The sequence below is a fragment of the Chiloscyllium plagiosum genome, unplaced genomic scaffold (assembly GCF_037043375.1).
Source record: "Chiloscyllium plagiosum isolate Xiang-an unplaced genomic scaffold, Cpla_swu_hap1 HiC_scaffold_4, whole genome shotgun sequence".
Taxonomy (NCBI): Eukaryota; Metazoa; Chordata; class Chondrichthyes; order Orectolobiformes; family Hemiscylliidae; genus Chiloscyllium; species Chiloscyllium plagiosum.
The window spans coordinates 58,415,152-58,429,689 of NW_028270142.1; the positions used below are offsets into that span (position 1 = coordinate 58,415,152).

The following is a 14,538-nucleotide window of genomic DNA, read 5'->3' on the forward strand; positions in this document are numbered from 1 at the left end:
TTGCAGCAAGTTGTGTAATTAATGGGATGTAAGTGCCTTAATATTCTCACTGCCTGAACAAGACCTCACTTCTGAGGTGGGAGAAGTTTATTTTGACAGTAAATATCTGCTTGTTAGACTCCTGCCTAATTAAATCATCACAGCTTACTTCATTCCGGTCTCGTCCGGGAACAATTGTGATTCTCGGTGAGCTTCTGGTCAAGTGTTCTATGGAATGCCTAGTTTAACGTTTAATTGTGGGACTAGTGTAGATTTAGTGTTTTTGTAGCGGTACAGACTCGGTGGATAAAGGGCTCTTCTGCACTGTATAATTCTATTTTGAAAAATGTTGGTAAAATTGTAACTACATTTTAATCCCAGTTTCTAATAAAACTCCTTTTGAATTAAGTAAAGCAAATATTAACCATGTGCAGCTCTTACCCCTTGATGTAGATGTCACTTGATTTTTGACCGGTAATAAAATTCTCATCTTCTAAGATGACATCTTCTGTATTCCAGATAATTATTCGTAGTTCGTACCTGCAATCAAAGTCCATCAAGGAATATCCCACGGGCATTCACCACAAATGCTTCACATAAGTGCTAAATTATAGGCGAGCTTATTTCCTTAGACAGCATGGCCTGAATTTTAGAACCACATTTCAAGAGGGGGATGTTTCTCAGCAGTGGGCTATATGGAACAGTGACCACCTGCTTCAAGGAGGCAGCCATTTTATGGGGCCACCTGCATTTTGAACAACAGAGTGGCTCCTGCCTTGTGAGGATGCTGCCGGTTTGATGGAGGCAGCCTTGCTGTTGCACCCTGTGGATGGTGGAGTTGGGAGTGGGGTTTGCAGTACTAGAGGCTCCCCATGACACAAAGCAGGAGAAGGGAAGCTATCTCCAGGGCACTGATGGACCATCGCGTGGGGTTACTCCACTGTAATTTAGGGCCTTCCACCTATGGTTCATTAAATTATCAATTGCTTTCATTCCAGTCTTGCAGTGCCTTCATTTTGAGGCTTCCAGCCTTCTGATTGGACTAGCTGCTGCAGTCCTTTATCACCAGATCTTTGCAGAGAGATTAGATTAGATGAGATTAGATTAGATTACTTACAGTGTGGAAACAGGCCCTTCGGCCCAACAAGTCCACACCGCCCCGCCGAAGCGCAACCCACCCATACCCCTACATCTACCCCTTACCTAACACTACGGGCAATTTAGCATGACCAATTCACCTGACCTGCACATCTTTGGACTGTGGGAGGAAACCGGAGCACCCGGAGGAAACCCACGCAGACACGGGGAGAATGTGCAAACTCCACACAGTCAGTCGCCTGAGGCGGGAATTGAACCCAGGTCTCTGGCGCTGTGAGGCAGCAGTGCTGACCACTGTGCCACCGTGCCGCCCACGGTGGCACAGGTCAGTTCCAGGTCAGTTTATCCAGGAAGCTTTATCGATCCATTGAGACCATTGATCTCAAAATCTGGGCCGAAAAACCTTGAAAATAAATTTGTCGTCAACCTAGTGTGTAATATCAGGCTAATAGTATCCATTTCCCCAGTATATTCCATTATAAAAGGATCCGAAGAAGAAGAATATAACAACGTAAAAGTCTAAGAAATAACTTGAAGCCCTCAATTCCACTATTGGCCAAGGTCTCACTGTGGTAAGGCACAAATGATTTCAGAAGTAGTCTTTAGAATGTTTAGTTTCAAAGTGGATGGTTTTTAAAATTGCATATAATTTGATTCGATGTCAATTTGATAATCTGGATATACCATATCAGTTAAGGTCATAGAATTAAATGAGTACAGGGTGCTCCGAAGAGCAGAATAAAACAGCGGGGAGCTTTCACAGTAAGAGCAAATAATTTAATGAGATGAATGGCTCTAAATAAAGTTTAATATCCTTTTAAATAATAAATTACAGACATACAGCAGGACACTGTTCTTACAAACCCTCTTACAAATACTATGGTGCTTGTGTTCCAACTAGAATTCAGCTCTTACCTTTTTGGTTTACGAGGTGATATGTCAACAGCAGGACCAGGAGGAGGCATGTCCATTGGAAACATGTCCACCCACATCTGGATACGGCCCTGGAGGATTATCAGAAACTTGAAATTGACCAAGCAGTAACGTGTTTCCATAAAATTTAACACGATGCTTAAGTGATGATTACATTAGCAACACAAGGTTGGAAAATGCAGAATTAGACTGTGGCCTCAAGAGAGGTTGTTGAAGACATCTTGCTTTTGAAAGCAGGGAAGGACAACCTAAGCAAGTGATATTAGAATGTCCCTCCAATGAGTATCTCTACCTTATTTCCCTTTCATATTAGGCAACTGATCCATTTTTTTAGCATCTCCAAAGTCGAAAGTTTCTGCAATTGTTTCAAGATGTTAAAAAGGACAGAAAGTTATGATAAGTTTCCAATATGGTCAAAATTCCATTCTAAAAGAATAAACAGACTACCCTTTAGAATTCCACATCTTTCACAGATTTGCACTTAAATTCAGCCCCTCACTTTTGTATCTGGTTGATGAATTGCACCAGGTTCTGAATGGGTTTTGATTATAGCCAATTTTCAAATTAAATGAAAAAAACCTTGCAGTCAGATGCTGCCTTTTTGTGTCCACAGAAAGACTCAAAACACAGCGCAGCTAATTTGTTGCTTTTGAATATTAGCCAATGCAATTTTGTCAACAAATGCAGCAGCCAATTTTTTGTGCAAATAACGTGTCACAAATAATAGGCAAGCAGCTTTTAGTGATTTTGGTTGAATAGGAAAGTGAGAACTCTACCACACAGCCAAGCGAGCAGGAATACACTACAAGCATAAGTTAACAAACCTGGGCATGAGGAGATGGATTCATTGCCACTAGGAATCAACTAATATCTTTGTGATTAATTTATATATTTGGGTGGATGTATATTTCCCAAAGAGCTGCATGTTGTTTCTCAACAAACTGTGTGGGACAAATTTATTTCCAAAATTAATTACAATACATACTTGACCAACACCATGAATCATCTGGAACATAAACTGATGATTAAATATGTTTCTAAGTGAAAAACAACAAGTAAGCTTTGTCATTGTACCTATAGCCAAGCAACAGGAACATTTCACAAAGCATTGGGATATCATCCCACAATGTTCCAATTTAAAATTCTTATTCCTATCTCTATAATTTCCTAGTCTGACAACTTGTCACCCTCTGCAAACATCCAATTCTGACTTCTTACATATTTTCAATTTCCTTCACTCACTCCAAGCCTTTGAATAAGCCTCTGGAGTTCCCACCTGAGGCCTCTGTTGTTTTACCACTCTCTCTTCCTTTATGATACAGTTTAAAGCCCATTGCTTTAACCAAGCAGAATATCTCCACATGTAGTTCGACATCAAAGTCTATTTGAGACTGCCTCAATGAAGTGTTTTCCAGCATTTTACCACGCTAATGGTCCAATATAAAACAACTTCTTGTTGTTAAGTAACTTAAAATTGTGCAGCTTGAAGAAACATCTAATTGTCACTGACCAAGATAATGACCCTTGTCCATTTATAAATGAAGCAACCCAAAATCTCAAACAGATAGTTATCAAAACAATTAAACTATTCAGAGATATTATTGCACACCTCTGAAAAAGGCCAAACTTGAACACAGCCCTATTGCTTCAGAGGCAGGGACACTAGTAATATACCACAAGAGACCTAACAAAATAGTGCATGTTGAGCTCGGAATGGAGTTTAGTTTATTCATGGTTGTAATACTGCCTGTTAAAAAACACAATTTTTTAGCTCCCAATAATTCATGAAAGTTTTAGGAAGTTCATGCATTAAACACATATCAGGGTGTAAGAATTTGTCACTATGGAGGTAGATGATATAAGATGAGCACGTCATGTAATGGTTGAAGCTCTCATTTCTCAGCAATTAAGAGCTTTGTCCAGCTAGTCCAGTGAAATTACCTGTTCCATGCCCGGTTTGTCCAAGTGGTAGAGAGGTCGTGTTTCAATGTGTTCAGGAACCAATTTATATCCAGCACCAGGAATTTCTGACCAATAGTGTAACACCTTTAAAGCCAGGTGTTCATGTGAGATCACCTCCTCGCCTATATAAAACAAGAATATGCTTAGATCGTATAAAAAAACAATTATTGCTACTTAGAGGTGGCTGAATTACACACAAGTTCTAAAAGAACAAGTGAGTAGAATATGTAAAGAACTGTGAAATATCAACTCCTACAGAAAAAAATTGAAACAAAACATTTCTTAAGTAGGGAAAAGCTAGCTAGAAAGTGTTGGTATTCAGAGAACTCCCTTGTATATGAATCACTGAAAGTTAACATGAAGTATGTTGGAACATCATCGTATATTAAAAATACTATATAAATACACAATGTCATCTAGATTCACTGAAACTGGATTGATGAAAGTGTTGAAAGTGTGTTCCCATTGATCACTCAGGAAGGTTGAAATTTTCCTTAAACTTGACGTCAAAGAAGTATAGTTGTGCTATACAGTACAAAATGGGCACATAAATAAGGATAGGTAAACACTCATGAAAGGATGACACATAAATATGTAATAGGAGGCCAATATAGATTAATGAAGGAGGATAACCAATAAGCTTTAAAAGAAGGCAATTCACATCCTACACGAAAGTATAATCTCTGCTTCACATGAGGATGACATCAAAGCTAACATGTTTAATTATTCAAAAGAATACTGTACGAGATCCTCACACTCTCTTTTTCGGTTATATATCTGTACAAAGAAAATACGTTGAGATAGAGCGAACTGTGAAGATTTCCTTCCCTCAAGCACATTAGTGAACCGATAGGATCTTTACTTCATTGAACAGATTTATTCCAGATTTCAGTATTAAACTTCACCATTTACCATGGCGTGATTTGAAGCCATATTGCCAGAATATTAATCTGGGATTCTAGATTATTAGTCCAGTGAAATTATCATTATGCCAGCACCTCTCCTTTACTCCTTACCCTACAGAATTTTGAATATATAGTGGTTTATTGTAAAAATTATTATAAAATCATACTATGAAATCATGAGGGGCATGGATAGGTGAATAGTTATGGTGGGGGATGTCCAAAACTAGAGAGCATAGGTTTAAGGTGAGAGGGGAAAGATTTAAAAAGGACCTGAGGGGAAAATGTTTCACACAGAGGATGGTGCATATATGGAACGAGCTGCCAGAAGAAGTGGTGGAGGCTGGCACAATTACAACATTTAAAAGGCACTTGGATGGGTATATGAATAGGAAGGGTTTAGAGGAATATGGGCCAAATGCTAGCAAAAGGGACTAGATCAGACTGGGATGTCTGGTCTCAGCGGACACGTTGGATTGAAGGGTCTGTTTCTGTGCTGTATGACTATATGACTTGATGTTTCACAGACATATCAGTTTAATAATAACTGTGATAGGGTTGTTAAATAAACTTTTACTCTTTTGTGTATGAAGGCACTAATTTGCAGTCAAGAATCCCATAATTAGCTTTGTAATTATGGTGAATCTGCTGGAGGGATCAGGAAAAAGTGAGATTTCCACATTCAACATCAATCTCAAAACCTGCTATGCAACCACCACTTATAATGTTGAGAAGGGAAAATGTTACAGTTCCAAAGTTTTTGTAATATCTCTGTATTCCAGGTTTTTATTAATATAAATATTGATATTCACCGTCTTCCATAAAGATGGTTTTTCCCGCAAAGATTTTGCGTTCCACCTCTATCTCTCCCGATCTGAAGTAGGGTCCACGGAGATGGTTTTCCTTACACATTCTGCTTAAGATTTCGGTTGGTTTCATTGCATCACGCCAGGCATTGTAACCTTCTCTGCAATTATTATAGATTGTAATTAAAATATCCTTAGACATGTTTTTTGTCAGACTGATTAAATTATGTCAGCTTTGAAATCTACTGGTAGTTGAGAGCTCAAAACAAACAAGAGTAAAAATAAGGGACATCCTCCTCAGTGGAAAAGCATTCTAAAGATTAATAAACTACAGACAAGAAATTTCTCCTCCATCCTCATCTCCATCCTAAATGAGAGACCCCTTATTATTTATTTTTATTACTTCATGGAATGTGGACATCATTGGCTGAAGCAGCCTTCTCAAAGGCAGCTAGAGATAGACAAGGAATGATGAGCCAGCCAGCAATGCCCACATCCCATGAACGAATAAACAAAAATTGTGACGTCTATTCCTAAATTCCCTTCATGAGAGGAAGAAGTCTCTTAGTATCTAATCCGTCAAGTTCCCTCAGGACTAACAGTCAAAATACACAGGGCTGGCAGGTACATGTACCCCTGAAAAGCCCAAAAATGCCTGTGAAAATTCAGTCGCTGAGGTGACCAATCAGACAAAACATGTCATAGTATGTGGGCGAGGTAAAATCAGTGAAGAACTGTTTCCCCAAACACAGATTCTGTTCAGTTCCATCACTGACAAATTCCCTCTCTCCCAAGCTTGCTGCTCTTCCAGATACAGAAGCAGTGAAAAGCAGTAAGACTGGGAAATGTGACTGGTGGAACTGAACTCCACTAAGGCCGATCTAGGTTGCAACCAGCTTGGGTTACTGTGTTTCGGTGTCAGTTGAGAGGTGTGGAGACAGGAGGAGTGGGGAGAGGAGCACTGAGATTGACCTACTAATGATTGGGTAGGTATCATGGCCTTTATGCATCATGTAATTTTATCCATTATTGACCAAGTTTAATGGAGTTGAGAATAATATTATTAATAATCATGCTTAATATTCAACATGCTGAGAGGTGATGGCACACAGGAGCATTTTCTGTAGTGGGTAGCTGAGAGCTTACATATTTTTAATGCGTAAAAGCAAATAATAATTTGAAAATTGTTTCTCTAGATAACAGTGAACACCCTGCATTCAACTTCCATGAAGCTTTTCAGAAAGCTATTTGCAAATTGTATTTTTTCCAGTAAGGAAGAATTACTCCTGGAAAATCAATATTAATGTTGCACCATTGTTAAATCAGGTATGCATTTAGCTATTCCTTTTTGCGAATGCGTAAAAATTATGAACATTAAAGATTTATTTACAATAAATACATTTTAAAAATCCTCTTGTAAGTTCCAAATTAGATTTGATCAAATACATATGTGTGTATGCAATCTTTAATATTTGTACAATCTATCTAAGGAAGGAACCCAAAAATAAACCACAATGCATATGATAATATTACTACATGAGCCCATTACCTCATAAAATAATTAATGAGCATGAAAAGGAGCCCCAAAAATCAAAATGTGTCAGTCAGGAAAACCTCAAATAGCCCTAAAAAAACTGACTCTCACTCAGAATATTACATGTTCTAATATGATCATTCCTTATTCATCTAAGTTCCAATGAATATAGGCCAAACCTGCTCAACTTTTCCACATAAACCAATCTCTTCATTCCAGGAAACAGCCTTGTGACTATTTTCTGATCCCTCTAATTAATCCTCAAGTGGATCTGTCTAAAATAGCCAAAACTGTACACAGTTCTCCAAATGGTATCTGACAAATGGCTGGTACAATTGTAGCAAGACCTCACATTTTTATACTCCAACTTCCTTATAATAAGGTTCAACATTCCATTTTCCTTCCTAGTTACTTGCTGAAACAGCGTACTAACATAGGGGATTCACTTACGAGAACACCAGGTGCCTTTATACTTCAGCATTCTGTGGTCTCTGTCCATGTAAATGATATTCTGATTTTCTATTCTTCCTGCCAAACTGAATAAGCTCATACATTATACTTTTCTGCCATATTTTGTCCACTCAATGTTTCTCTGTAGATTCTTTGTATCTGCCTCACAATATGCCTTCCTACTTATCTTTGTATCATAAGGAGATTTGACTACAATGCTCTTTGTTGCTTTGTCCAGGTCATTAATATAGATTGTAAATTGTCAAGGTCACCTCATTTCTCTAGTTATGGTTTTCCAACCTGAAAATGATCAAATGATTCACTGTTTCTTGTTAGTTTGTCAACTATCTATTTGTACTAACATGTCACTCACTTCACCATGAGTTACTGCTGTGTGCAGTAACTCTGATGTGAAACTGTATCAAATTCCTTTTGGATTGCAAATACATTACATCTAATAGCCCCACATCCACCCTGTTTGTTACATCTTCAAAGAACTTTGACACATTTGCACATTTGCTAAACATGAGTTTGGACTCACATATAGCCCAAATGTGTTCAGGGTGATAGACTCCCTGTCCAAATTGCCATAAGTGAATCAGGTGGGTCCAATACTTTGATGGTCACCATTATGTTTTATTTTCCATATTTGTTTTATATACTGAATTTAAATTCCCATACTGCCACATTGAGATTTGAACTTATCATTATCTTATCAAGAACTATATCATTATTCCCAGCACTACTAGTTCAGTAACATAATAATTAACCCCTAACTTGCTGGAACGTGTATCCATTCAGCCAAATAAAGTCTTTCTATAATCCAGTATTAGCAGTCCAGTGAGATCAATCTCTCCAATTTCCCTCTCTAAGGCAGCTTAAAGAGAACCTGCATCATAAATCTGTTTCCTTCTAAAGAGATTTTTCACCATTGTATTCCCAATAGTTTGCAAATCAGTGAGTGATTTTACACCACGTAATTAAATAGCGAGCCATAGATCACAAAGTCATTTGGCTCTACAGAAGAGAAACAATTGGTTATTAGCTTGAGGGATACCACTTCACATCAAATATGAGGCAAGGCAAGAGGCAACTTCCATCAACTATCACAGCCACACTGGCATTGTTCTTCATTAATGCTAGGCATTCAGCCAACTGAGCAAACCCACCCGCACATTTACAGCAAACTAATCTTTCTCTCTCAGTCGTGTGCAGTATTACAAGCACATCTGCCCTTTCTGTCCAGTAGATTGAGATGTAACCCATCCTTACATTTCATATTCATATGGTAATCCGCAGGTAGCTCTGTACTTGCTGTAAAAGCGGTTCTCCAGATCAATTTTAGTTGATCCAATCAAATCATCTGTTCCAACCAAATCGAAATCATAGATTGTTATCGTGAGCAGAGATTCCATTGGGAATGTCGCCTCAATCTCATAAGATCTGTCAGATGAAGGAAAGGATTATTGTACAGAGGTAATTTTTTTCCTAATAACAGATGAAGACTGAATAATTTTAACAATAAAGCCTAAGAAATTAGAGCTCCAGATTTTGAAAAATTGATGTGATAAAGTTATACTTTTGTCTTGACTTTTTAATGAAATATTGAATTTTCAAGGACTCTATCTCAAGTAGATTTAATTGGAATAAATAAAAAGGGCCATTGCAAATTTTGAAAGTTTTATTTTTAAGATAAGAGGCAAGTAAAACAAATATTCATAGCAAAGAACCTATGGTTCCCTCCAGAGTTCAAAGAACATTCTTGGAGTCAAATAATTCTAACTCACTGTCTAGTACAAGGATCACACAGAGTTGTAGAATTGTGTAGCTCTTAAAATACAATTACAGTAAAAATGAATGGATCATATTAGAAATTGCCTGTTTTAATTCAAAGGCATTTCAACGTATCATGTAAGAGCTAAAAACAATGACTGCAGATGCTGGAAACCAGATTCTGGATTAGTGGTGCTGGAAGAGCACAGCAGTTCAGGCAGCATCCAAGAGCAGCTCCTCGGATGCTGCCTGAACTGCTGTGCTCTTCCAGCACCACTAATCCATAAATGTAAGAGCTGACTTTTTTCAGCATGTGCAGAATCTACTTTTAAATTCCTTCTTAAAAAATCAGCTTTGAAACCAAAGTGTTCTTCTACAATATATTTCCTTTACTAATTGAAGCAAATTTGGTGTCTCATTAACATCCTTCTCAGTCAACAACAAGCTGAAGAGTTGGGAGTTTGTAAGTGCACATATTTGAATGCACAAGCACAGGGAATGGCAGAGTAACAGTGTCCTTTTTTCATTTATTCATTTGTGGGATATGGGCATTGCTGGCTGGCCAGCATTTATTGCCTGTCCCTAGTTACTCTGCTGAGTGTTCAGATGCTATCGGGCCTGTGCCACCCAGCAGGCTCAAAGCGGGCTACAATTTTTCAGAGCTGGTGGCCCCACTGGAAGGGGTAGGGACAGCTACCTCTACAGCTTTGGGAAGCCACAACCTGATTTTAGAGCTTTCAAGTTCTTGTTTGTGTAAAGGCATGGCTTCCAGTTCTAACTGGGAGGATGTGTCACCTTCAAGAGACACCAGCTCTCACTCAGATAACCCGCAGTTCACCATTTCTAGCACTGCTCCTACCTTGACACACATCAGATAAAATAACAGCAGATAAAATACCAGCAGTGGCAGGAGGAGGTCCTTAAGCAGCCAGGCAATAACTCACCTCTTGACTCCCCAAAGCCTGTCCACCATCTACAAGGTCCAGATTAGAGTGGTGCTGGAAAAGCGCAGCAGGTCAGGCAGCATCTAAGGAGCAGGAAAATCGATGTTTCGGGCAAAAGCGCTTCATTAGGAATGCATTCCTGATGAAGGGCCTTTGTCCACAACGTTAATTTTCCTGCTCCTCAGATGCTGCCTGACCTGCTGTGCTTTTCCAGCACCACTCTAATCTGGACCTTGCAGCCCTCTTGACTGGCTCTGCATCCCCAAGCATCTACTTTCTCTAAAACCGATGCTCAGATGCAGCAGTGTGTACTGTCTAGAAGATGCACTGCAGAAATTCACCAAAGATTCTCGGACAGCACCTTCCAAACCCACAACAATTTCCAATTCAATCTAAAAAGCCATGCATTGGATATTTCATAGCCTCAACTGATTTATGCATCAGCATAAAACCATCATCAGTAAAATACCAGAGAAGGTTGGGTAGGCAATAGCCTCCTGAAACCCATCATCATACCTAATTTCACATTTTTGCCTTCTCATTCTCTCCTCCAAACTGGCTATTAGATGCATGTGAAATTATAACAGCAAAATTTAACATTTCACTGCCATTTACACTCATTTGTAAGTTGTAATACTAAACCTGCTTTGGTGAAGTTATCTCATATATGGCTCAGCATACAAAGCTGTCTTGAGCCTCTAGTCTGTACCTTATCCAATTATTTACAACATTGGAACATTTACAGACTAGATCAGACATTAACACACAAGCGAGCAGTCATCTTCTGACCTTCCAAACAGCGGATTAAGTTGTTTGGGGATGTAATTATCACGATCCTTAATTTCAGTCTTTCCAAGTTGCAGAACAATGTAAGGATCAGCCTTTCCATCAGGGTCAGCAGGGTAGAGATTACTTGCCTGATACAGGATGAAGAAATAAAAGAAACACTTGATTACTGAGATATTTATATATCGATATGTTTATTTTAATATGTAACTTTGTACTAATGATGTAGAATGATGACTTCTCCGGGCCAGGAGCTGCAATAGAAGTGATTAGGTTGTAAGTTTGCTCACTGAGCTGGTAGATGTGTCCTCAGACGTTTTATCACCATGCTAGGTAACATCATCAGTGAGCCTCCCCTGAAACGCTGGTGTTCTGTCTCACTTGTTATTTATGTATCTTGGTCTGTTGTAGTTGGTGATATCACTTCCGGTTCTTTTTCTGAGTGGTCCAAATCGATACTTTTGTTAATGGAGTACTGGTGTGAATGCCAGGCTTCTAGGAATTCCTTTGCGTGTCTTTGTTTAGCCTGCCCCAGGTTAGATGTATTGTCCCAGTCGAACTGGTGTCCCTCTTCGTCTGTGTGTATAGATACCAGTGATAGTTGGTCACGTATTTTCATGGTTACTTGGTACTCATGTATCCTGGTGGCTAGTTTCCTGCCCTTCTGTCCTGTAATGTTTGTTGCAGTCCTTGCAAGGTTGCTCATTCTGCTGGTTGTTGGTACAGGGTCCTTTAGATTCATCCGGAGCTGTTTCAGTGTGGTTGAAGGTTTGGGCTACCATGATGCCTCAGGGTCAAGTAGTTTGGTTGTCATCTCTGAGATGTCTAATGTATGGCAGGGTGGCTAGAGTCTCTGGGTGTATTGTGTCTTCTTGTTTAGGTCTGTCGTGTACAAATCGGCTGACTGCACTTCTTGGGTACCTGTTGTTCTTGAATACGTTGTATAGGTGTTTTTCCTCAGCTTTTTGTAGTTCCAGGGTGCTGCAGTGTGTTGTGGTTCATTTAAATAATGTCCTGATGCAGCTCAGTTTGTGGGTGTTGGGATGATTGCTCCTCTAGTTGAGTATCTGGTCAGTGTGTGTGGCTTTCATGTAGACGCTGGTCTGCAGCTCTCCATTGGCTTTTCATCCTACTGTGACATCTAGGAAGGGGAGTCTATTATTGTTCTCTTCCTCTTTGGTGAACTTTATACCGGCAAGGATATTGTATATGTGTTTGTGGGTTTCTTCTAATTTGTTGCGTTTTGTGATGACAAAGGTGTCATCCACATAGCGGATCCAAAGCTTGGGCTGGATCATGGGAATGACTGTTTGTTCTAACCTTTGCATAACTGCTTCTGTGAAGAGTCCTGATACTGGTGATCCCATTGGCAACCCATTGATTTGTTTGTAGATCTTGTTGTTGAAGGTGAAGTGGGTTGTGAGCCATAGGTCTACTATTTTGAGGAGTTGGTGCTGTCAGGTGTTTGTGTCCTTGGTACGTCTAGTAGTGTGGCCAGTGTTTCTTTGGCTTGAACACAAATGCCACCCTGCCATATATTAAAGACATCTCAGAGATGATGACCAGTCTACTCTGGACCTTCAGCAGCATGGTAGCTCACAAACCTACCACCACACCAAAACAGCTCCTGATGAATCTAAATAACCCTGTACCAACAACTAGCAGAATGAGCATCATATAAAATACCCTGGAAGGACTGCAACAAACATTACATTGGACAGACGGGGAGGAAACTAGCCACCAGGATACATGAGTGTCAACTAGCCACCAAAAGACATGACCAACTATCACTAGAATCCCTACACACAGATGAATAGGTACACCAGTTCGACTGGGACAATAAATCCATCCTGGGACAGGCTAAACAAAGACACGCATGGGAATTCCTAGAGACCTGGCATTCAAACCAGAACTCCATTAACAAACATATCAATTTGGATCCCTCAGAAAAAGAACTGGAAGTGATATCATCAACCACAAAGGACCAAGGCACACAAATAGCAAGCAGGACAGAACACCAGCACTTCATTGGAGGCTCACTGATGATGTTACCTAGCATGGTGATGAAACATCTAAAAATAAATCTACCAGCACAGCAAGCAAACTTACTACTGATTCATAATCCAAGCTACACATCTTCTCCAAAATCACAAGAGAACTGATTACTTGACTAAAGTATAAATGAATAGATTAAATATAAAAACACATATTGATCTGTTTTACCATGTTAATCTGGGGGTCTACAGAAATAAAGAAAGTGGTCTTTGTTACTGGTGCACTTCTCAATCAGACCTGGGAACAAATATGAGATAGCCTTTTAGGTGTGGACCTCAGCTATTCCTAACATTAACACGTTTTATGTTTTTATTGTACGTTTTTTTCAAATAATTTTCATCAAAAGCTGAAGAATTAGGATTAATATTCAAAGCTGAGTGAAATGTCAATGTCACTTACTGCTACAATGTAGACTCTAATTAAAACTTTGACAGGGGTGTTTGATGGCATGCCATGTAAAATTTTACATTGTCCATCTGTATCATAATCATTAATACATTTCCACACCTGGAATGATCCCTGAAAATAGACAAGAGAAAGGAATGCTGTTGAGTATATAAGAACATCAGAGTTAAGAACAGACGTTGGCAGTTCAGCCCATTGAAGCTGCTCCGTCCTTTATACAATCATGGCTGATCTCATCTTGGGCTCAAGATAGCTCTTTAACCCATTTAAAAATCTATCCGTCAATCTCCTCTTTCAGCCTATTCCATGTTCCAATGTCCCATGCACTCTGGGTAGTCAATTCCACAGTTTCATGACCATTTGAGTGAAGTGATTCCTCCTCAACTCTAATACATTTTATTTAAATGGGCATAAAGTAAAAAAAATCACACAACACCAGGTTATAGTCCAACAGGCTTATTTGGAAGCACTAGCTTTCGGAGTGCTGCTCCTTCATCAGGTAGTTCCGAAACTTTTAACTTTGTCCACTCCAGTCAAACACTGGCTCCTCCACATCATAAATTGCAATAGAAATGGAATGCTGATCTGCAGCAGAAATGGAGCTCCCAATAGTCCAGCATTTTGTCTTCCATTTAGCACTATATTTCTGCAGCTGTTCAATCCTTCACCTCCACATTTACACTCTATCAACTCCTCGATTATAATCCTCATGTTCAATTCTCTCTATATCATTGGCCCTGCAATCCGATGAGTACTCTTGAGTTTCCCCAATAACCCAGTGTAGCTGCTTGAAAAATTAGCACAATTAAAGCAAAATACTTTTATCTGAAAGAAGAAAAGTCTCAGGAATACTTTTAAAATGAGCTATTGCGAATGCAATGCCTGGCTGGTACCAATATAGATGGGCTGTG

General features: G+C 39.2%; 1 protein-coding gene across 1 annotated transcript in view; it reads right to left on the reverse strand.

Annotated features, from left to right (window-relative positions):
• The window catches only part of fer1l6 (fer-1 like family member 6), a 152,471-nt gene that overhangs the window by 20,881 nt on the left and 117,052 nt on the right, over positions 1-14,538 (reverse strand). The window contains exons 31-37 of the mRNA XM_043688527.2: positions 13,622-13,741; positions 11,171-11,298; positions 8,937-9,107; positions 5,687-5,841; positions 3,952-4,094; positions 1,993-2,081; positions 421-519 (exon numbers count right to left, since the gene is read on the reverse strand). Of these exons, the coding sequence (XP_043544462.2) occupies positions 421-519; positions 1,993-2,081; positions 3,952-4,094; positions 5,687-5,841; positions 8,937-9,107; positions 11,171-11,298; positions 13,622-13,741 (905 nt within the window). The remainder of the gene's footprint in view (positions 1-420; positions 520-1,992; positions 2,082-3,951; positions 4,095-5,686; positions 5,842-8,936; positions 9,108-11,170; positions 11,299-13,621; positions 13,742-14,538) is intronic.